Source organism: Zosterops lateralis (assembly GCF_965231275.1).
Source record: "Zosterops lateralis genome assembly, chromosome: 25".
Classification (NCBI taxonomy): domain Eukaryota; kingdom Metazoa; phylum Chordata; class Aves; order Passeriformes; family Zosteropidae; genus Zosterops; species Zosterops lateralis.
The window spans coordinates 3284849-3309931 of NC_139785.1; the positions used below are offsets into that span (position 1 = coordinate 3284849).

General features: G+C 48.0%; 1 protein-coding gene across 1 annotated transcript in view; it reads right to left on the reverse strand.

Annotated features, from left to right (window-relative positions):
- The window catches only part of LOC310918922 (uncharacterized protein), a gene marked incomplete at its 3' end in the record, with an annotated part of 75861 nt that overhangs the window by 40449 nt on the left and 10329 nt on the right, over window positions 1–25083 (reverse strand). The window contains exons 2-3 of the mRNA XM_083877936.1: window positions 8902–8966; window positions 5046–5095 (exon numbers count right to left, since the gene is read on the reverse strand). Coding sequence (XP_083734062.1) covers window positions 5046–5095; window positions 8902–8966 — 115 coding nt within the window. The remainder of the gene's footprint in view (window positions 1–5045; window positions 5096–8901; window positions 8967–25083) is intronic.

Genomic DNA, 25083 nt, shown 5'->3' on the forward strand with positions numbered 1-25083 from the left:
AAAAATCCTGTAAATTCTTCCAGACACACAGACCTTCAAGTACAAATTCATTTAGCAGAAAATAGATGTCCATACAGCTAAAGAAAGACTCCAGAAATTGTCTTTACTTCTTCCCTTCCCTCCTGACATGGCAGGTACCAGGAGGACAAACCTCCATCCATCACATCGTGACACTGGCAAAGAACTTCTTCAATTAAATAGATTTCACTGACCAGAACTTACTAAATTCAGCCTTGGAGGGACAAAAATTAATTTTTCCTCGCATTGATCCTTCCAGCACTGCCCATGGACACTCATTCTTTGAGAATTTAACCAAAACCAGGGAAAAAAAAATGTACCCTGACTTCATTTCCTGGTGTTGCCACCCCTCACTGTCACCAGGCTGATGAAAGGGCATTAATTCCTCTCCTTCAAACTTCCTGAAGCTTTTTGTCTTCAATTTCCAGCTTTAAGCTGTTCCCACTTTGTAGGCACACGGGGACTGAACACTCTTTTAAGCCTAAATTTAAGGATTTCAGAGAATTACCTGGATTATCAGCTCAATTCACCCCTGGGATGGGTGACGGGCAGAGGAGGGGAGCAAGGGGAGCAGCAGAGATCTCCAGGAGCTGACAGAGGAAGTGAACAGCACAGCCTGGAATTTATCTCACATCTCTTGGTTCCAGTCCAAATGCTTCAAGCACGACATCATCCTGCAGGCCTGGGACACCAACAGAACCTTTAACCCCCGTGCTGGATCCTCCTGCAGCATTTCCCATCGTTTTTACAGCAGAGGTGGCCTCCTGCTCTGGCTGCTCAGGGCTGCAGGAGCCCAGCCCAGGTTGGGCTCTCAGCCCACTCTGGGTTTAATCTCAGATTTGGGCATTTCATGGCAGAGCCCTCCATGTGTTTCTGCCTCAGCTGGGCTAGGGAAGTTTGCTGGAGGTGAAAATGGGGAAAGAAAACTTTTCAGATACAATTTCTCACTGGGAGAGTGTCCCCTGCCATTCCTTTCCATTTGGAAAAAAATAAATTGAATGGCAACTTTACAAAAAACTCAATAGCAGTGATAATAATTTTAAAATAATCTTTAAGCCCAAACTGATGAACTTTCACAGAGATTTGTGGGGAGGAAAGAGGGAGGTTTTCTACTGTCAAGAACATTGTTTTAGGAGGTATAAAAGCACTGCCACATGGGCCCATGGACAAAATAAAATTAAATATATGTTGATTATCACAGCAAGAGTGATGGCTGGGGAGGGAAAGGAGGAGGAGGAGGATGAAGAGAATGTCTATTTTCTCAATCAGGTCCCATCAATCCATGGCTGTGCTGCCAGGGATGCCTGAAAGATCTCCCATGGTTTGGGGTAAATCACCTGTGGGCCTGAGAGATTTCAGCCTGCCAGCAGCTGCTGACTTTATCCCAAGGAAAAAATTCTCCAGAAAACTTTTTCTCAAAACAACCTTGGCAAACAACTCTCCTTTCTCAAAACAATCTTTCTCCAGGTAGTATTTTGCTGTTTCTCTAGTTAACCAATATAATTAGAGAGGTGTCATTTCTATTCACCAACCATGTTCAGTCTGGATGGGAACACCTTATAAAAGGGAGTAAGGATTAGACAATAAAGCCTTTTTTCTATGTTCTTTGCCTGCTGAAATATTTGGAGTCTCTCTTTTGTGTCCTACAGCGACAGTCAGCAGCAGTTTTGGGAATGTTGAAGAGCTGACAGTACCCAGTGAATGAAAGGAGGGGGCTCCTCATAGCCCAGTCACCAAAGGAGAAGGATCACCAACCTTGGGGATGGTTCATTTACAACCAAAAGTCAAAAAACCCACATTTCCTGGGCTGCTGGACACAGGTACAGCAGAGACCATTGTTCCTTCCCACCACCCTGTGCCAGGCTGGCTGCAAAACTCATCTGTGGTGAGAGGACATGGGGTGGAACAGGCTGAGGAAGGGTTTCACACCCTGCTGGTGAAATTTCTGGAGGTGCCCTTGTCTTGGGCTGCAGTGCAGGATGTAACCAGCAGTTTGTGTTCCATCCCCAGCTGTTAAACCAGCCGGGGCAGTTCTTTATCCCTGGCAGGCCCATCCTCCCCCCAGGGGATCTCTGCTGTCCATGGCCCATCCAGGCTCACTGCAGGGCTCAGACAATTCCATCAGCCCATGGGGAGATGCTCCACCCAGGGGGAGGAGCCCAGCATTCCCACCTGGATCAAACCTGCCATTGGCAACTCCAGCACAGCCTGTTTGCACTGGATTCCCAGAGGGAGACCAGACCCAGCTCAGCCCCACTGGAGCTTCAGAGGGAAACTGCACCTTCTACAGGATCATCTCTGCTCCACCAGAACCACATCTGTCCCTGCAGGAGGGCTGGGCTGGGCTGACACCAACACCCTGAGCAACAACAGGGGGTCAGGCTGTGCTCTGACCCTGTCAGTGGTTTTTTGGTACTACTGCATTTTTATTGTTAATTTTCCTGGTAAAGAACTGTTATTCCTATTCCCATATCTTTGCCTGAGAGCCCCTTAATTTCAAAATTATAATAATTCTGAGGGAGGGAGTTTACATTCTCCATTCCAAGGGAGGTTCCTGCCTTCCTTAGCAGACACCTGTCCTTCCAAACCAGGACAACCCTGTTGTTGCCCGTGATGCAGATCTCAGACCAGCAGAACTGAACTGAAATCATAAAAGCTGAAATCAGCCCTCACAGTTGAAAATGAAGTTTTTTTTCTCTTTCCTTGCTCTTATGGGATTTTCCCTTCAAGGCCCCAAAGGCTGAACATGTAGAAGTTGGTCCCTTTTGTCAGAACAACAAACCGGGAGAGGGAAAAGTGCTCCAGCCCTGCTTTGGATTAGGAAGAGACAGGAGAAATAAAAAGAGCATCTGACACCAAAATAAAACTGTTTTGGTCACTGCCATCTCTCTTATTCTAAATGAAGCAATTGTGGGCTCCGTTTGTTTTGCATTCTTAATTAGCAGACGGAACAGATGGCAAAGGCGTCACTTAAAGCCACCACGTCCGACAAAATAACCCGGGCTGCCAGGGCTGGTTTGCACTGGGAACAAGGAATACTTTCCCCTCTCCTTCCCATTGAAAGGCATCCTGAAGAGAGGAGCCAGCAAATGTCTGCGTGGAGCAGGGGATTCACCACAGAAAGGGATCCATTGTGTGGGGAGAGTGCTCAGGGAGGGAGGGAGGGATGGCAGGCAGCAAATGGGTTGCAGAGGGAACAGAAAATAGGGATGGAAAGGAGCAGAGCACTGCCAGGAACACAACGAGGGGCTCAAAGGAACCTTGAGGCCCTCCTGCCCTCAGTTCTGGGCTCCGGGCAGAGGCGGGGAGGTCTGTGTTACATTTAATGGCTGGATAGGAGATGCTGTCTGTGAATGTCCCACAGCCACACCTGACTCATCCTCTCCAGACCTGCAAAACTCCCTGAGGAACTCCCCAGAGCACAGCTCCCCATCCCTGCATTGCCCAAGGCCACGCTGGGCCAGGCTCCGAGCAGCCTGGGATAGGGGAAGGTGTCAGGGTGGAACTGGATGAGCTTTGAGGTCTCTGCCCACCCAGACCACTCTGGGATCCCCTAAAACAAGCAAAGCACAGTGTAAAGCACCACCCGCTGCATGGGGATAGTTCAGAGCTACAACCAGGATGGAATATTTTGCCAAAAATCATAAACCATGTGTGGCACTCACATCCTAATTCCTCTGCCTCAAGCACAGGGAAGGAATGGGATAAAAAAAACCCAAAAAAACCACACAGAACTTGCTGAAAACAGGGAAGTCTTGCACTTGTGACCCAGAACACAGGTATGTGACATCTCAGAGGAGGAACCTCCCTGGGGAATCTCTCCTGGCAGCTCAGAGTCCCTTTTTTCAGTCCTCCACCTCCTACAAATCCCCAACAATTTAATCCCTGCGAGCATCCCTGGCTCCTTGGGAAGGAGAGGCAGATCCTGATGGTGTTTTGCTCCTCTCCCAGCCTGGTGAGGTGCTCTGACAGCCCTGCTGATGGGCTACAAGAGCATTTTTGGCACCAGCAGCACGGATAAGCTGCTCCCAGCACAGATGAGTGAGCAGGACCAGGGCACAGCCTGATGGGCCATGTAATAACCATCAGCAGCCTCACCTCACTCCTGCTGCAACGTGCCAGCAATGCCCAGCTCCCAGAGCCACTGCAGCCTCCAAACATCCTCTGGTGCCATTAAAATGCTCCTAATGTGAGTCCTGTCCAGGACAGCCTTGCTGAGCTGCCCCAAGGGTGGTGCTGAGTGTGTGTCCCCATGGCTCTGCTGCTGCAGCCTGGGGCTCTGCCCCTCTGATGGTGGGAGGAGATCTCTGTGATGCTCAGGAGCTGCTCCAGTGCCTGGAGAAACAGCCTGGGGTGTCCAGGGAGCAGCACGGGATGAGAGGAGAAGGGGATGGGGCTTGGGAAGAGCACAGAGCTAGAGAAAGAGGTAAATCCCCATGGAAGGACCCAGAGCTGCTGTTTCCACCTCTCCCTCCTGGTCAGACCCCTCTGAAAAGCCAAAACCTCTCTGGGGGCACAGAGAGCTTGACATTGACCAAACATGGACTAACATTGACCAAACATTGACTAACACTGACCAAACCCCATCTGTCTGTGGGACATCACCTTCCTCCACCAGCTGCTTCCAGACTTCTCGGCCACTTTGCCCCTCTGTTTTCTCTTCATTCCTGGTTTTGTTTTCACTCCTCTCTGCAGCTCCCTGACCCTCCATGAGCTGAGGGCTCTGTGCTCATCCCTGTGGCTTTCCCAGCCTCAGCCTCAAATGACATTTGATTTTTTGTTACTCCACTGGCTCTGCTCTCCCTCCACAATCCAGGAGAAGCATCCCCTCCATGCCAAGGCTTGGGGACACAGAGCCCAGGGCTGGAGCTTAATGCCCTCCAAATTTAGAGCTGGACATTGCTCCACTGGCACCACATTTCAACATCCTAAATTAGGAAACTGCTCCACAAACGCTCCTTTGCCCGGGCTGGGAATTCCCTTTGGAGGTGTGAGAGAGAGAATTGCTGGCAGTGCACTGCCCTCACCTTTTCTGCAGCTCACGAGGTCCAGGAAAACCTCCCAGGGGCTGCAGCTCCTGCAGGTAAAATTCACACAGTGAGAAAATCTGCTCCAGTGATCTTCAGGCTCGCTCCATGAAATGGTTCAGGATTCCTCACACAGAAATTTGGGGGTCTGAGGTGCCCAGGAGGGCAATTCCCAAAGTGCCAGACACAATGCATAAAATGCAATGACCATGGAAAATCATACAGGAAATTCTAGAAAAAAAATCCATTTGTGCAGCAGAGTAGTGGGAAAAGGCCAAGGGGACAGAGAAGGATGTGCTGCCCATCCAAGCTCTCAGTGCCCCAAACTCCCAGCTCTTCCGCAGCTCCTGACCCACCACAGCTCCTGCTGAAGCTGTGGGGGAAAAAAAATATGGAAATTTCACCTTTTCAGTGGGAAAAAAATGGAATTTAGTGCAGTGCAAATTGCTCAGTGATGTGCTGCCTCTGGCACTCACCTGGCAAAGGGGAGACCTGGGCTCTGCTCCTGCACTCAAGAATCAGCAATTAAAATGCACAATCAGCCCTCAAAGCTACAATCTCATTAAAAACGAGGTCTGAAATTAAACAATTCACCACTCCAAGCCTTCCCGGGGCCACTGGAGGAAGCAGGAAGGGGAATGCCTGCAGCCAGCCCCGGCCTCTGTCAATAGTTGGTTATTCATGCAAAGCAGAGCAGCATTAATGCAGGCTGGAGCTCTGCACACATTCCTGCAGCCTGGACGGGGTTCAGATTTCCTGGAGGAAGGGAGGGGAGCAGAGCAGGCTGTCCCACATCTGAGGTGACCACAGGGAATGCTGAGAGCACGCGAGGGAAAGGAGCTGCCTCCCACTCCTCCCTCATCCTGCCAGAGCCAGCCCCGAGAGCTCTGAATTTCCATAAAATCCCAGAATGGTCGGGCTTGGAAGGAGCTTAAAGCTCCTCTGATTCCCCCTTCCACTATCCCAGGGTGCTCCAAGCCCTGTCCAGCCTGGCCTTGGGCACTTCCAGGGATCCAGGGGCAGCCACAGCTTCTCTGGGAAATCCATTCCATCCATTCACCACCTCCCAGGGATGGAGTTCTTCCTATGCCAGGCACAGGAGAGGTGCTGCACATCCCAGGGAAATTCCCAGCAGGAAGGAGCAGGAGCAGGAAAAGAGATTCTCCTGGAGAGTCCCAGGAGCTCTGAGTACAAAGGTGAACCACCCTCCCTTTGGAAAGGGCTTCACTTTGGGGGGTTTGAAACTCTAAGGGAAGAATTTCTTCCTCATACCCAGTCTAAACTCACTGACAGTTCAAAGCCATTTGAATGGCTGGGAAATCCATTCCATCCATTCACCACCCTCCAGGGAAAGAATTTTATCCTAATTCCATGCACAGGAGAGGTGCTGCACATCCCAGGGAAAATTCCCAGCAGGAAGGAGCAGGAGGACACCCCAGAGCAGGAAAAGCTGGAGAACTCCAGGAGCTCTGAGCACAAAGGTGAAACACCCTCCCTTTGGAAAGGGCTTCACTTTTGGAGGTTTCAAACTCTAAGGGAAGAATTTCTTCCTCATATCCAGTCTAAACTCACTGACAGTTCAAAGCCATTTCCCCTTGAACCATCCCTGTCCTGTTTTGCTTTGGAAAGGCTCAAGGCAAAGATTTTATATTAAGCCTGAAGAAAAAAAAAAAAAAAAAAAAAAAAAAAAAAAAAAAAAAAAAGGTGCGAGGGGAAAAGAGTCCCTTTTGGGGTAGATTTTTTGTCTCATAATTTCCCAATTCCCCCACTGATCCCCCTTCTTCCCTCCTCCTTAAAACAGCCCATTATTCACCCCCAGGAACAGATTAACCCCACTGAAGTCAAGGAGAGTTTTAAGACTCTTCTGAAAATTCTAATTTAGGCTCTGAGTTCAGCAATTTAACAGGTGGCAACACATCCATGCCCAGGGCTTAATCAAGGCAAAAAAAAAAAAAAAAAAGGCATTTGGACGTGGATTTGAGCAGGACAAAGCTGGGCTGGTAATTCCAGGAGCACACAGAGCTCACAGGCCACATTGCCATGGTGTCTCCACACACAGTGTTATTCACTGTGCTCCACATTGAATATTTCACTTGGGGACATCACTCAGACCTGTGTCACCTCTCTTAGGACATCCCAGAGTGGGGAAGGAGGGGCAGAGCTGGATCTCACAGCTCACACAGAACAGAAAATTTTTGCCTGGAGCCTTCCCAAAGCAAAACAGGACAGGGATGGTTCCAGGGGGAATGACTTTGAACTGGCAGTGGGTTTAGATTGGATATGAAAAATAAACTAATAAATTCTTCCCTTTGAGCTTGAAACCCCCCAAAGTGAAGCCCTTTCCAAAGGGAGGGTGGTTCACCTTTGTGCTCAGAGCTCCTGGGACTCTTCAGGAGAATCTCTTTTCCTGCTCTGGGGTGTCCTCCTGCTCCTTCCTGCTGGGAATTTTGGGATGTGTAGCACCTCTCCTGTGCATGGAATTAGGATAAAAATCTTCCCTGGGAGGGTGGTGAATTCAAGGAATAAGGTTTCAAATGGCTTTGAACTGGCAGTGGGTTTAGACTGGATATGAGGAAGAAATTCTTCCCTCTGAGTTTCAAACCCCCTAAAAGAGAAGCCCTTTCCAAAGGGAGGGTGGTTCACCTTTGTGCTCAGAGCTCCTGGGACTCTCCAGGAGAATCTCTTTTCCTGCTCCTGCTCCTTCCTGCTGGGAATTTTCCCTGGGATGTGCAGCACAGCATTAATTGCTGCCCACGGGCAGGGTTCTCACAAGTGCCATAAAATATGCACTTACCTCATTCCTCATCATGATTTCAGGAGAATGAGGTAACCAAACTCACCCACCAATAAATTCATCGTCGTTATCCAACCCGAGTTTCCCCCTTTTTTTTTAAATCATTATTAAATTAACCTTATTCACACTCCTTCTCCTGTGTTAATGCATTGATGGCACTTTAAATAATGATCCTTTTGGTCTGAATTCCATCTTGAATTCCAAATCTCCCACTGGAAAGAGTCAGACTTGGGAGGAGATGTCTGCAGCCTCTTCCCAGCTCCCCAAAAAACAGGGATGTGCACACCAGTACCGAGCTCCTGGAAACTTCCACATTGGTGTTTTTCCCACAACTTCACCAAGCTCAGGCAAGTAGGCTGAGCTTAGGAATAGCTGAGCCATTCCCACAGAATCTGGAAAATCAAGGTTTTTATTGATTTTTGCATCTCTGAGGATGCTGGAAAACCTCAGAACTCTGCATTTCCACTGATTCTGACAATGAGATTCTGATATTGCTCGGGGCTTGCAAAATATGGATTAAAAAACTACCTTGATCTCAACATTAAGACATTATTTTCTGATAAAAAGCTGAAGGTTCCTTTGGCTTTCTCTCACCCTGTTCCTACAAATTCCTGCCCAAATTTCTCAGGAGGGGCAGAACCCGAATCCCTTCAAACCTCCCCACGCAGCAATAAATAAAATAATAAGGAATATTATTAATAAAATTCCTTATAATAAATAAGGAATAGGTGGCTCAGATAAAGGCTTTCCATCTCAGGGGCAGAGGAAAGCATTCACTAATTAATCACCAACTTGGCATTAACTTATCTTTTGGCACCTCCAAGAAAATGTAAATCTGAATCGAGCTGGGGGTGGTGGTGTGTGGAAACAAAGGAATAAGAAGCCAACAATGGTTTTGGAAATGGATGACAAAATCCAAATGTTCTGCCTGGCTGCTGCTAAATTAAGCTCTGTGTTATCAGGGCAAAGATTAGGAAAAGAGAGATTTTCCTCTGAACCTTCAGTCCCATTTGGAGCTGCACAGGACACGAGAGCAGAGCGGAGACAAGGGGATTCACTCACCCTGAAAATGAGGGGAAACAAGAAAGGATCTGCTCAGGCCTTGGTTTCACCCAAAAAACACGGGTCTGTGGAGGGAAAGAAGAAAGGAGAGAGTTAATTTGTTGTGCAGGAGATGGAGAAGTGGTGCTCACCCTCCCTCCCACCTTTGCCTTCAGCCCTTTTTGCCCTTTTTGCCCAAACTTCCCTTTTTCCCCCATTTTCAAGTGGAAAAGGCTCCAGTGAGATCCTGCCTTGAGCCAAAAGCTGTTCTGGGAATTATTTTAGTCCTAAAACGATGAGGAAAATTTATTTTCCCACCTTCCCTCAGAGGCTCCCAGCTGCTGCCCAAAGATGGAAGATCATCAGCTGGAATTGTGTTTTCTCCAATCGCTTTTTTTTTTATTATTTTATTTTTTTGGCTTCCTTTGAGCAAAACTTCCCTTTTCAGGGAGAGGTCATCTCCACAAACACAGCCCAGCCCTCGATGGAGGCACCAATTAATGCTTTGTCCAATTCTGCTGGAATTAAAACCATCCCAGCTGGTTTTTTACCCCCCAGCCCAGACGAGAAGCAGCGAGGGAAATGATCCCACACGTTCCTGCCTAAACTCCAATTAATAAACATTCAGCTCAGCTCCATGTTTTGCAACCACCTGTGGGTGTTTTTTTGGGATCAAAGGAGCTGCATTCCTTCCTGCCCAGGCACAGATCCCTATCCCTGCCTGCTGGAGGAGGCGCTGGGCTGGATGGGCACGTTGCTCCTCCAAAAAAAGCCACTTTATTCCCAAAGAACTGAAAATAAGGGAAGGTAGAAAGGTTGTCTCAAAGTATTTTTGTCTTTAATTCGACATATCCTAACCAGAATTGGACTCCAACGACATCCCAGGAGTCATCCCAGTCTATAAAGCAGAAGGGATGAAGGACCTGGCACAGCAAAGCTCCAGGAAATCAGGATATTCCACAGATCCAGCTTCAATACCCCCCAAAAATCAATATATTCCTAATCAATGAGTCTGCCCAGGCCCAGCACAGAGCCCACTGAGCCTCTGCAACCCATCCAAACCAAAACTAATACTCTCTTCTCTTCTTTTCTCTTTTTGTCCCCAAAAATGATGTAAAATCCAAGGATTCAGCGTGTCCTGATCACAAAAAGCCACCAGGATGGGGCCTTTTTTTTGGGCATTTTCTCCCCCAACTCGTCCAGCCACAAAGAAATACAAATACGACAAAGGGAGCTCAAAAGTTTTTTGGATCCCTCCAGAAAAAGAAGATGCGGCTTTAAAAGTTCCAAGATATTTTTCTTTTTTCCCCACGAAATTAATTTCAAGAATGAATTTTTTTTTTCTTTTTTCCTTTTTTTTTTCTTTTTTTTTCTTTTTTTTTTCTTTTTTTTTGGTGAACGTGGGGCCACTTATTTGACGAGCAAGCAGCATCAGGGACCGAGTTATTCCGCAAGCCAAAACACGCTCCCTTTCCATTCATAACACCGAAGCTTTAAACAGCAGATTATCATGAATGAAGTGGGTGTAACTTCCTTGAAATCCTCCAAAGACCTGTCAAAGCACAAGCTACCGCAGCTCGCTCTTCTCCCTCGGAGCACACACATCATTGCTTTAATTGTTCCCCCAGTCCCCCCAAAGCAAGAGAGTTTTTGGGGTTTTTTTTTTTTAGGAGTAAAAAGGGGCAGGGTGGGGAATGGTGCCTTGGGATAAGAGAGGGATAAAAAGTGGGGATGATGTAGAGTTTTATTTTTTTTCTTGTGGGGATCTAAATTAAGCTTCATCCGTTTGAAAGTGTGGCAGACAAAACGTGGGGAATCAAAGCTTGTTTTGCATGGATAATCAAGAGCCGCTGGCTCTTCTCCGGAGAGGAAACGTTTAACCCTGAAGAGAAGAGGAGTCGTGGGTAAAGCGCTGGCCAAGGGCTTGGGAAATTTAAATTTGGCTCCGGGTCTGCCATTCTCCACCTCCTTCCCAAGCTTTATTTCTGCCCCAGCGTTGCCACTTTGCTGTTATTTGCAAACTGGGATGATCTTTGAGGCAAGAGGATGAAAATCTGCACTGATGAACACACATTATCCATCGAGGAAGTGCTTCATTACAGATCTTTCCAAAGATGAGCATCATCCCAAAGAAACACCTCCAGCACCTCAACCACTCCTCTCCTCCACTGCAGGACACCAACCCTGGCCAGCAATAAACTGTGATCTCACCACTGACCCACCAGGTATTTCCCCCTCTTGCCCAAACACTTTTCCAGCCTGGAAAGCTGCAGAAAACCCACTGAAACAGCCCCAAACCCACAAGGACTGACACACTCAACGAGGTTTAGTCTTGGGAAACACTGGGGAAAGTGGCAGCAGGGAAAAGTATTAAAATTTTCCTATTTCAGCTCAGATTCTCAGCGAAATCTCATCATCTCGCCCACAACCAAAACATCAACAACAACAACAACTCTTGACGGTGATTTCACCACAACAGCTTTTGCACATCCCATAATGGCTCTAACACTAACAAAGGCTGGTGCTTGGGGGGAAAAAAAAAAAAAAAACCATAAATATTTGTCCAGCATTTTGGAAAACTCCAAACTTTTAACGCATCACAACCAACTCTGAGGACAGCAGCGCTTCCCACCTGCTCCAGATTTTTTTTATCATAAAGGAGTGATGCCCATCACCCTTTATTTTTAATGACAAATGGGGTGATCCCCATCACCCTTTATTTTTAATAACAAATGGGGTGATGCCCATCACCCTTTATTTTTAATCACAAATTGAGTGATGCCCACCTGGGAGCATCCACCTTTCACTGGACACCCAATAAAAAATTCCAGTGGAAAAAAAAAAAAAAACAACTCCATCTTATATAAAAAAATCCCCACCTCTTCCTTCATCAGCAAATGGAAATCACAGAGTCCCAAGGGGATTTCCCTGCTCCCAGAGGGAATTTTGACACTGGTTTCAAAGGGTGGCACACAGGCAGATCTGGCAGGTTGTATTTTCATTTTCCTGGCTATTATAGGCACAAGGATTCTCTCCTGGTTGTCTTTAGCTGGAATTCAAGTGCTGCCTGCAGCTGCATCTGTGCCTGCATTGCTGTGAAATGCATCACTGCCTCTGACTCACCCTGCAAAAAGAACACAGTTTGTAAACTGACCCACCAGTGACAAAATCCTCTCTTTTCTTCCCTTTGGAGGAGGCGAGATGAGGCATAAGTTCCTCGTCTGATTCATTTCCTGGGGAAATTTTTACTCCCTGCGTCTTTTTTTTTTTTTTTTTTTTTTTTTTTTTGTTTTGTTTTGTTTTGTTTTTCAGTCCTTATTCAGGCAGCGAGTAGTGAAGTGATTAATACAAAGTCCACGCTTGACACAGGGTGGAAGGATTCATTCAAATTCTTTTTAAAATCAGCGCTGAATTAATTGCTTAGAAAAACAACCCATTGCCAAAAAATGTGGGGGGTTGGTTTTGCTTTTTTTTTTTTTTTTTTCTTTTTTTTTTTTTTTTTTCAGTTGAGAAATCTTTTTTTTTTTTTTCAGTTGAGAAACTAATTACAGGCAACGGCACACAGCAAAAGGACAAAACCTGGCACCTTTTTTTTTTTTTTTTTTTTTTTTTTTTTTTTTTTTTTGATATTCAGCCCCATCAGAAGGAAGAAATAGGAAACCTGGACAGAGCTCCAGCTCTGCTGCTTCTCCACTTCCACCCAGCCCTGATCCTTCCTCCCAGCCCTGCAGAAATCCCTGCGAGGATCAGGCACGACCACAGTGAGCAGGAAAAACTCAAACCTGCCAGGAAATAAAAGCCAGAGGCAAAGAGAGCCCCTGTGGAAAGTGCTGTAAGTTTTCTTGGCAATTTTTATCTCCCTGATTATCCATCCCAAGGCAGTACTAACCAAGTCCAGATCGGGCTGGGCTGGGCACAGTCCCCGGGCTCTGTGCAGGGCACTCGGGTCAGCCTGGGCTCTCCGTCCTGCCAGGGGCCAGCTCAGCCCTGCAGGGACTCGGGAGAGAAACGAGCCCGTCCTTTCCCTCCATCTCTTCTCCCTGCCTCTCTCCCTCTCTCCACGTTCTTCTCCTCTCGCCTTTTCCAGGGCGAGCGAGCGCTGAATGATGGGATGTTTGACATCAGAGGAAAGCCATCCCTTCTCCACTCCCCCAGCTCCTGCCTGTTTCCTCCTCAGCCACTCTGCTGGGCTTTTTTTATTTATTTATTTTTAATGTGCTCCATCCCCACTCCCAGCCCGGGCTCAGCATCTCCTGAGCATCCCAAATCCTGAGCGCGCCAATCCACGCTCATTAAAAAAAAAAAAAAAAAAAAAAAAAAAAAAAAAAAAAAAAAAAAGTTTTTAAAGGTGTTTTAGAGCTGGCCCCCACTATAGCACAGGCATTGTTTAGGCAGGGTAGAGTGACCTGTGTTCACTGCACAGCTCGGCCGCCCTGCGGGGATAACGGGCTGGAGATAACGGGGATAACGGGCTGGAGATAACGGGGATAACGGGCTGGGGATAACGGGGATAACGGGCTGGAGATAACGGGGATAACGGGCTGGAGATAACGGGGATAACGGGCTGGGGATAACGGGGATAACGGGCTGGGGATAACAGGGATAACGGGCTGGGGATAACGGGAACGCACAAGGAGCCAATGCTGGGGCAGCCCGTGCCCTCTCCCCTGCAGCTCCTCCAGCCCTGGGATTCATTCTCTGCAGTGAGCCCATCCCGCCGCAGCGGGCCAGGGATGGATGAGGGACTGGTCCAGCCCAGCGCGTTTTCCCATCCCGATAAACACCCGGTAATTGCCACGAGCCGCCGGGCACCTGCCATGAGCTGTTTATAAAGAGCACCACTAACCAAACCGGGCTGTTCTGTTGTTTCACCAGGCATTTCCTCCTGCAGGAGGGTCCCGGGGATGGCGAGCGGGGCTGGGCAGGGCCGGGGGCCCGGGGAGGAGCCGCGGGGACCCACCCGGGAGCGGCTCTGAGTCACCGAGCGGCCCCGGCGGCTCCTTCCTCCGGGCTCCGGGGGGCGGAGGTCGGAATTTCCTGCTGGCCCTTGGCCTTGTAAATCACCGCGTCCTGTTGGAGCAGCGCGGCCGGGAGGTCAGGGAGTGGGAGAGCCGGGGCTGCTGCCCTAAACACCTGCTGGGGACAGGGAGGGATGGAGCGATGGGATGGGAGTGTGTCCCCATAGCAGGGATGGAGCACTGTCCCCATAGCAGGGATGGAGCGCTGTCCCCATAGCAGGGATGGAGCACTGTCCCCATGGCAGGGATGGAGCACTGTCCCCATGGCAGGGATGGAGCACTGTCCCCATAGGGAGGGATGGGAGCGCTGTCCCCATAGCAGGGATGGAGCACTGTCCCCATAGCAGGGATGGAGCGCTGTCCCCATAGCAGGGATGGAGCACTGTCCCCATGGCAGGGATGGGATGGAGCACTGTCCCCATAGCAGGGATGGAGCGCTGTCCCCATAGCAGGGATGGAGCGCTGTCCCCATAGCAGGGATGGGAGCACTGTCCCCATAGCAGGGATGGAGCGCTGTCCCCATAGCAGGGATGGAGCACTGTCCCCATAGCAGGGATGGGAGCACTGTCCCCATAGCAGGGATGGGAGCACTGTCCCCATAGCAGGGATGGAGCACTGTCCCCATAGCAGGGATGGGAGCCTGTCCCCATAGCAGGGATGGAGCGCTGTCCCCATGGCAGGGATGGAGCGCTGTCCCCATAGCAGGGATGGAGCACTGTCCCCATAGCAGGGATGGAGCACTGTCCCCACAGGAGGGATGGAGCGCTGTCCCCATAGCAGGGATGGAGCACTGTCCCCATAGCAGGGATGGAGCACTGTCCCCATGGCAGGGATGGAGCCTGTCCCCATAGCAGGGATGGGAGCACTGTCCCCATAGCAGGGATGGAGCACTGGGATGGAGCACTGCCCCCATAGCAGGGATGGAGCGCTGTCCCCATGGCAGGGATGGAGCACTGTCCCCATAGCAGGGATGGGAGCGCTGTCCCCATAGCAGGGATGGGATGGAGCACTGTCCCCATAGCAGGGATGGAGCACTGTCCCCATAGCAGGGATGGAGCACTGTCCCCATAGCAGGGATGGGATGGAGCACTGTCCCCATAGCAGGGATGGAGCACTGTCCCCATAGCAGGGATGGGAGCGCTGTCCCCATAGCAGGGATGGGAGCACTGTCCCCATGGCAGGGATGGAGCACTGTCCCCATAGCAGGGATGGGAGCACTGTCCCCATAGCAGGGATGGGATGGAGCACTGTCCCCATAGCAGGGATGGAGCACTGTCCCCATAGCAGGGATGGGAGCGCTGTCCCCATAGCAGGGATGGAGCGCTGTCCCCATGGCAGGGACGGAGCACTGTCCCCATAGCAGGGATGGGAGCCTGTCCCCATAGCAGGGATGGAGCACTGTCCCCATGGCAGGGATGGTTTACTGTCCCCATAGCAGGGATGGAGCACTGTCCCATGGCAGGGATGGAGCGCTGTCCCCATGGCAGGGATGGAGCACTGTCCCCATAGCAGGGATGGGATGGAGCACTGTCCCCATGGCAGGGATGGGAGCGCTGTCCCCATAGCAGGGATGGGAGCACTGTCCCCATAGCAGGGATGGGAGCACTGTCCCCATAGCAGGGATGGGAGCACTGTCCCCATAGCAGGGATGGGAGCACTGTCCCCATAGCAGGGATGGTTTACTGTCCCCATAGCAGGGATGGAGCACTGTCCCCATAGCAGGGATGGGAGCACTGTCCCCATAGCAGGGATGGAGCACTGTCCCCATAGCAGGGATGGGAGCACTGTCCCCATAGCAGGGATGGGAGCACTGTCCCCATAGCAGGGATGGGAGCGCTGTCCCCATAGCAGGGATGGGAGCACTGTCCCCATGGCAGGGATGGAGCGCTGTCCCCATAGCAGGGATGGGAGCACTGTCCCCATAGTAGGGATGGGAGCACTGTCCCCATGGCAGGGATGGGAGCGCTCTTCCCGTAGCCCGGCAGCCCCCTGGGGCTTCTTGCTGGACACACAGTGCAGGAATTTATGGTTTAGTGTGCCCTGGCACCTTCAGATTCCTGACAGCCTGACTGGAACCACACACTGCCCATCCAGCAACCCACAGACCTAAATCTCCTCCTGCATTAATGGCACTGATATAACCCCAGGGGATTTCTCTGCCTTTCTCCAAGACAGCCCCATAAATGAGAAGAGAAGCCCTAAAAACCACCATGGCATCAGTTACACCTATAGATCTGAAGGTGAAAACCAAAATGTTGGGTGGAAGTTCTGGGACAAATCCAACCCTGTGAAATCCTTCCCAGTTGAACTTAATTTCAGTTGTAGCCAGGATGATTTCACTGTCCCAAAGAACACACACATAGTTCAATAATTCATAATTCAGTGTGCCCTGACACCTTCACATTCCTGACAGCCTCACTGGAACCACACATGGTCCATCCAGCAACCCATGGACACAAATCCCCTCTGACATGGACAACACTGATATAACCCCAGGAGATTTCTCTGCCTCTCTCCAAGACAGCCCCATAAATGAGAAGAGAAGCCCTAAAAGCCACCATGGCATCAATTACACCTATGGATTTAAAGGTGAAAACCAAAACGTTGGGTGCAAGTCCTGGGACAAATCCAACCCTGTCAAAGTTTTCCCAGTTGAACTCTAATTTCAACTGGGAACCTCTGAGGTTCTGGACTTCTAATGGATAATCAGGAAGGGAATGAAGGTTTTTAGCCATGTGAAGATCACCTTCCAGAGCAGACCCAACTGGCCAAAATCAGTGTTTGGATAGGAAACAGAATGGTGGAAAGGAAAAGAAGGATGCTGATGGTGCTCAGCAGAACTCCTGGTCATCCCCCAGGGCTGGTGACACAGGACCAAGTTTATCTTAGACCAAAAGCGTGTCCAGGAGGGAAAATGAGCCCAGCACACCTTGGCAGTTGTTCCTGCAGGCTCCACACAAAGCTGACAGATTTACTGCCAGGCTCACCTGGTACCTGCCCATGTTGTGCAGCTTTAATCACTCCACTCAGAGAAACTGTTAAATATTACACAGTGACCAAGAATCTCACACAGCAACATAACAGCCCCTACCACAACGGGGTTATAATCCCTTGCCAACAAGTGGGTGGGTGGGAATTTTCAACCTTTTATTTTCAGCCCTGCACCTTTTCACTGCTTTAATTTCATCTCTTCTGGCTGAATTTGCTTTAATTATTGCAAGGGAAATTGTCCCAATGTCCAGGCAATGGAGGCACAGAGATCCCCACTCCAGCCCAGGACTGCTGAAAGCATTTATGACACTGGTACTGCCTGGGGAGTTTGTGGATGGGCAGACCTGGATGGATTTTTACACATCATAAAAATATTATGGTTTTTGAGAGAGATCAGTTGGTTTCCATCAGACTTTCACATTCTATCTGGGAGATGGTGGTTCTTGGAAAATCTTTTGGAGCATATAATTATCTAAGGGCATCAAAGACTTGTACAAAACAAAAACAAAAAACAAAACAAAACAAAAAAAAACAAAAAAAAAAAAAAAAAAATTCCAGGAGAAATAGAGACAGGTAGAACCACAAGGAGATTAAACCTAAGCAGGTTTTCACCAAAACCAAGACACTCATTTTTTATCAGCCAAAGGCAATTCCCCCCTGAAGGACAGTGGGTGGATTTCCATCACTCAACATTTCAAAATCAAGGCCTGGGTATTTTTCATCCAGACAGGGAAGTCTTTTGGCCAGAAGGTCAGAGCAGCCTGTGCTGGGGCTGCAGCACCTCCCCAGCTCTCACCTCCAGCAGCACTTGTTGTTCACAGCCAGCCTGTTTCCCCACTGATGACCAGACCTGACCCTGCGTAGATTACAGGAGTTAAAGGGTCCAGAAGTGAGGAAAACAGGAAATCCAAACAGTGAAAATCTCAGCAATAACGTTTCCTAACAAAGACCTTCAGATCTCTCTCCGGGCCAGCAGCTGTTCTTGGTGACGTCCAGAAAAGGGCCATGTTCAGCCTGGTCTTTCTGCCATTTATTTTTACCCTGTTTATTTTTCTATACTGTGACATTTTCCTCCTTTTTTTAAAGGCTTGGTCATAAATGAGGGCTCTGATCCAGCCCTAAGAAAACAGACACGGATGCACGTACCCCGTGTGCTTCCATGGCATGGAATTTTCCCTACAGAAAACCAAACCTGATCACCACAAAAATCCCCTTTTGGGGCCACAAAATTGGGATTGAATCCTGCAGGGGCGTGAGATGAGATGACCCACAGCTTAATTTATTGCACCACAACCTCTGGGGCTGCAAAGCAGCTCCAAACACGATCCTGGTGAGGAATTACGAGCTTCATTTTGAAAAAAAAAAAAAAAAAAAAAAAAAAAAAATCATGTTTGTTTGTTTTGGTGCTTCTGCATTTTCGACCTCACCCAAATCTCCTGAACAAATATTCTGTACGAGTTTGGCTGTGCTGCTGCTCTGGGCCAAATCTGTGGGTGGCATCAATTGGCATCACTGGGTCACCAGTGAAGAGCTTGTCCTGGTTCTTCCCTGAGCTCGTTATGGGGATTTAAAGAGCTCGGAGAGGCTTTTTTAAGGTTTGGTTGTTTCACATTCAAATTTTAAATTTCCTCGCGGGTGGTTTTTGGGGGCGAAATTGGCCTTTTCCTCCCCGGCAGGGCAGGTTTTTGCCATTACACTGCCATCTAGTGCTGCCAGCTCGCAAGGGAAAGAGCCCAGGCCTGGAGGGGCCACCACCAGGAAAAACCAAGAAAGGGGGCCCAGGAGTAAATGAAATCCAATTAAATAAATAAAATTACCAAGTGCACAGACAGAGGTGGTCCTCCACTATAGGGCAATAACAAAACGCTTCCAATGGAAGGAATTGAGTGGAAGTTTGTCCATTATCCAGCTGTTCTCCATGGTGGGGGACACTCAGGATGGGCAGGTTTGGAACCAAAAAGTCTCCAAATCCAGCTGCTCACCTGGCACCAGGTGTTACTGCTGCACCAAGCAAGGGGGTTTTTTTCATGAGAAGAACCCCTGAATGGCTCTGGCCATGACTTTTCCAGCTTTCCTGGATCTCCTCCTCAGCCCAACTCCCTCCTGCCTTCAGCTCAGTTGTATCACAACATCTGGGCCAAATTTATTCTCTTTGTAATTGATTTCAGTGGTTTCCACCATGGGCTTTTTGGAGTCCCTCTCCACAGCCATCACTGTGATCAGCATCCAAAAAAAGGATTTTCTGAGCCAGCACGTCACAGCGCTGACAGAAAACCCTCCCCACGCTCCAGGACCGGGCAGCAAAGTTCAAACCCCTCATCTGAGCGCTCACAAAGTGACCTTTTACGAGTTAAAAAAACCCCGGCCCCGAGGTTTTTTACTCATGCAGAGGATATTTGTCCTCGGTGGAATGTGTGTCAGAGGGCGTGAAAGTGAGAGTGTCTTGAGGTTAGTGATTGTTCAGGCTCAGAGTGGATGAATCATATGATAACACCACAGCAACATCCTGCAGCCTTGTCGGGAGCCTCTATTTCTGGCACCGTGTCCCTGCTCTGCCTCATGAGCAAATGTTTTGTTGTTTTTCTTTTTTTTTTTTTTTTTTGTGCTCTGCTGCAGAAAACCCAAACCAAGTGAGCTGGACGCTCCTCCTGCAGGCACCAGGCAAAAATCCTGAGTGCCTCATTGAGCCTGAGGCACCCATTGGGAGGGATGGATGGATGGAGGGATGGATGGATGGATGGAGGGATGGATGGATGGAGGGATGGATAGATGGATGGATGGATGGAGGGATGGATGGATGGATGGATGGATGGATGGATGGATGGATGGATGGAGGGATGGATGGATGGAGGGATGGATGGATGGAGGGATGGATGGATGGATGGATGGATGGATGGATGGAGGGAGGGATGGAGGGATGGATGGATGGATGGATGGATGGATGGATGGATGGAGGGATGGATGGATGGAGGGATGGATGGATGGATGGATGGATGGATGGAGGGATGGATGGATGGATGGATGGATGGATGGATGGATGGATGGAGGGAGGGAGGGATGGAGGGAGGGATGGAGGGATGGATGGAGGGATGGATGGATGGATGGATGGATGGATGGAGGGAGGGAGGGATGGAGGGATGGATGGATGGATGGATGGATGGATGGATGGATGGATGGATGGATGGAGGGATGGATGGAGGGATGGATAGATGGAGGGAGGGATGGATGGAGGGAGGGATGGATGGAGGGAGGGATGGATGGATGGATGGATGGATGGATGGAGGGATGGATGGAGGGATGGATAGATGGAGGGATGGAGGGATGGATGGATGGATGGAGGGAGGGATGGATGGATGGATGGATGGATGGATGGAGGGAGGGATGGAGGGATGGATGGAGGGATGGAGGGATGGATGGATGGATGGATGGATGGATGGAGGGAGGGATGGATGGATGGATGGATGGATGGATGGATGGATGGATGGATGGAGGGATGGATGGAGGGATGGAGGGATGGATGGATGGATGGAGGGATGGATGGATGGATGGATGGATGGATGGAGGGAGGGATGGATGGATGGAGGGATGAAGGGATGGATGGATGGATGGATGGATGGATGGATGGATGGATGGAGGGATGGATGGAGGGATGGATGGATGGATGGAGGGATGGATGGATGGATGGATGGATGGATGGATGGATGGAGGGATGGAGGGAGGGAGGGAGGGATGGATGGATGGAGGGATGGATGGAGGAATGATGGATGGCCAGCTGGCTGCTGGGGGCATGAGCAGCTCTCCACATATGAGGAACAATATTTGCATTTCCTTGGCCACAGCTGAGCTCGGTGAGGATATCAGGGATCTGGGACAAAGCTGGGAGGCTCTGGGTGCTGAGGGAACGAGCTCATCAGCACGGGGTCAGATTTATCTTTGCCTGTTTCCCTTCTGGATGACCACAAGAAAATCATTTTGCCTTTTCTCCCTCCTTTTTGTCCCTCCAGCCCCGCAATCCACGACTCTGCTGCTCTTTGAGCTGCACCAGGAGCACACTCAACCTCCTTTGCCAACCTAAACAACCTAAAATGAGCATCTTTAGGGTCTTTTCCAGCCCAAACCACTCCACAATTCCACCTGTGGGAATCCAAACACAGTGTGGCACAGCAAAGCAGATTTTGGGATTGCAGGATAAAAAAACCAAGATCCAGAGGTTGTGTTACAATAAATTAAGCTGTGGGTCATCTCATCTCACGGCCCTGCAGGATTCAATCCCAATTTTGTGGCCCCAAAAGGGGATTTTTGTGGTGATCAGGTTTGGTTTTCTGTAGGGAAGATTCCATGCCATGGAAGCACACGGGGTACGTGCATTCGTGTCTGTTCTCTTAGGGCTGGATCAGAGCCCTCATTTATGACCAAGCCTTTAAAAAAAGGAGGAAAATCCATGAAAATCCAGCTGGGAAAAATCCCAGTTGGGAATTTGAGGCACATTTCTAACCCTTAACCACCCCAGGTGGGGCTCTAGGGGTTCTGGCTGCTTTGGGGTGCAGATCCAGCTGCTCCTTGGGAAAGATTTGCTGTAGGAACTCTTGGAACAGCCACACTTAGGGCAGAGCCCCTTCCCGAGGTGATGGCAGGATTTTGGCCTCTGGTTTGGGGCTCTGGTTCCAAAACATCAACAAACGGAGCTCATATTTCAGCCATAATCCCACAAGATTCCAGGGAACCGTGGTGGAAACACCCTGGGAAAAATCAGGATAATGGTACAACAACATTTTTGCAGGGAAATAACACCAGGAAAAAATGCTTTAAGTCCTGTAAAACTCCATTCAAAAAACTTCCAAACAAATGTTTTATTAGAAATTGGTAATTTCTCATTAGAAATTTCTTTTTGCATTTTATTTCCATAGTTTTGACTGTAGCTTTACTCTTATTTTTTCATATATTAAAGAAAAAGAGCCCTTTTATTCCATCCCTTGTGAATACATATTGCCTTTTTATAAAGTAATATTTTGATGAAATGGAAAATTCTGATCAAATATAAATATTTTTAGGACGAAAAGAGGAAAAACTTCCTTCAGAGAAAGGAAGGGGGCCTATTTCTGAAAACAGATAAATTTAAAATATTTTGCAGGAATTATCTTCTATTTAAAACCAACAAATTTCTCAAATATCACTAAATGATCACCATCCACTGGAAACACTTGCAGTAGGAATTTCCAGGATGTTCCCACTAATAAGAAGGAGATTTTTTTAAAACAATCTGGGGGATTAGCCACACATCTTCCATTAAAACCACGGCACCCTTGACTGCTTTACAACCTCGTGAGATTAATTTGAAGGAAATCTATTTAAAATGGATGTAAAAGTGGGCCAATATTAAAATGTGGGAGCTGAATCCCTTTTTCAGCGCCGTGGGATCGGATGCGGAATTTCCACACGTGCAGCACCCAAAAGGTGCTGAACAGAATTAATTCTGAACAGAATTAAAATGATTAAATTTTAATTGAAATCATTTCATTCCGTGTCAAAACAGATACTGAAAGCAAAGCTAACTCAAAAACAAAAATAAAAAATTGGTTTAAAGTCAAACAAGCAAATGAAGACGTCAGCAGGGGAGAGCAGAGACGCTTTGTGAGGTCATGTTTACGATTTTGGCTTCCAATCTTTGGATCATTTGATCCCTTTTTCTGCTCTCAAATCCCAGACTTGAACCTGCCTCTGACACAACCCCAAAATCCACCACGACCCCAAAATCCGACACAACCACAGATTTCCCAACCCCCCCCTGCTGCAGGCCCAGCCAGGCTGAGCATTCCTTGCTCCGAAACGAGGAGAAGGAGGGGAAAAAAAAAAATAAAAATCCTGTCAAATTCAAAAAATATCTCCAGTGCTGCCTCCTCCTCATTTCCTGACTGCAAGCAGAGCGGAAATAGCTACATTTCCTGAGCAGGGCTGTTCTCCAGGGCATGGCAGGCTGTCTGTCTGTCTGTCTGTCTGTCTGTCTGTCTGCAGCAGCAGGGGCTCAGGAGGATCCCTGGATTTCCAGCAGGAGCTGGGATAACCCCACTGAGGTGCTGAGGAGACAGGGTTAGAAAGCCTAAAAATTCTCACTGGCCAGGGAAGGGAGATGGGAGTGTAAAAATGTGTTTAAAAGGGAAATAAAAAGGAGGCGGAGGGGAGTTATCAACAGGCAGGTCTGTGTGCAGTGAGAGCAGATGGAGCTGCAGCCCCTGGATTCTGTCTGTGTGCTGCATGTCCTCAGGCTTTGTTCCAGATAAAGGGAGTTCTGCCTGCACCTGATTCCTTTGAAGGTGGGGTTTATAGATCCTTATTCCATATTCTGCATTTAGGGAATCTGTTTGGTCCTGATTCCTCTGAGAGGGGTGTTTCTCTATCCTTGTTGTACATATTTATTCCATATTCTGTATTTAGGGAATCCATTTGGTCCTGATTCCTCTCAGAGAGGTCTTTCTGTATCCTTATTCTACATATTTATTCCATATTCTGGATATAGGGAGTCTATTTAGTCCCAGCTCCTCTAAATGGACTGTTCATATATTATTATTATTATATATCCTTAGTCTATATTTTTTTAGATAGGAAATCTCTGTGGTCCCAATTCTTCTGAAGGGGGTTTAGGTATATCCTTATTTTGTATTTTTATTCCATATTCTGGATATAAGGAATCCATTTTGCCCCAATTTCTCTGAATGGGGTGTTCATATATCCTTATTCTATATTCTTTATAGAGGAAATCTTTGTGGTCCCAATTCTTCTGAAGGGGGGGTTCATATATCCTTATTCTATATTTTTATTCCATATTCTGGACATAGGGAATCCATTTGGCCCAAAATTCTCTGAAGGGGGTGATCATATATCCTTATTCTATATTCTTATTCTATATTCTTTATGCAGGGAACTATTTGGTCCCATTTCCTTTGAGGGGGGTGTTTATATACCCTTATTTTATAACTTTAGTCTCTATTTCATATATAGGAAATCTATTTGGTCCCAAATTCCTTTGAAAAGGCTGTTTCTATATCCTTATTTTTACATCTTTATTCCATATTCTGTATGTAGGGAATCCATTTGTCCCCAATTCCTTGGAGAGGGGTGTTTATATATCCTTATTTTATATCTTTAGTCTATATTCTGGATATGGGGAATCCATTTGGTCCCGATTCCTCTGAGAAGGCTGTTTCTATATCCTTATTCTACATCTTTATTCCATATTCTGTATGTAGGGAATCCATTTGGCCCCAATTCCTTGGAGAGGGGTGTTTCTATACCCTTATTTTACATCTTTAGTCTAATTCTGTATTTAGGGAACCCATTCGGTCCCAATCCCTTTGAAAAGGGGTGTTCATATATCCTTATTTTATATCCTTATTCTAAATTCTTTATATGGGGAATCTTTTTTGATCCCAATTCCTCTGAGGGGGGTGTTTCCATACCCTTATTCCAATTCTGTATTTTAGGGAATCCATTTGGTCCCAACCCCTTTGAAGGAGGGATCATTTTCCTGCAAACCTCAGTCACACTCAACAACAACAACAAGAAAAAAGCAATTTATAAAGACAACATAAAGGCCTGGTTGTGGCAGGGTGGGAAAAGATTTAACAGCCCAGAGGGAGAGGGGAAGATGGATGAACCCAGATAACTCCTGAGAAATTCTGTAAAGAGGTGGAGCAACACAATCCAATAAAACCCACAGGAAAATCTTCCCTCCCCGCACTGGAAATCCATCCTCGTGGCCAAAGGAGTCTCTGATCATCCAGGGAAGGGTCCAAAAGAGCCCAAACACCTTTCAGGGAGTCATTTCTCTGCTCAACACCATTTTGGGTGTTTTTTTCTTTTCCCTACATTATCATTGCAATTGTATCGTACAGAAAATACTGCACAGAAAAAGGGCTGAGAGCTTGAACCTGATTCACCTTTCAGGTTTAATCTGCTAAAAATAGGGTCCTAAAAGATGGGTTTCCTAAAAGTTTGGTTTCCCAAAAGTTGGGAGCTAAAACACCTTTCAGGGAGTGATCCTGTATTTCTCTGCTCAACAGCATTTTGGGTTGGTTTTGGGGTTTTTTCCATACATTATTGTTGCAATTGTATTGCACAGAAAATATTGTACAGAAAAAGGGGCTGAGAGCTTGAACCTGATTCACCTTTCAGCTGTAATCTCCTAAAAGTTGAGTCC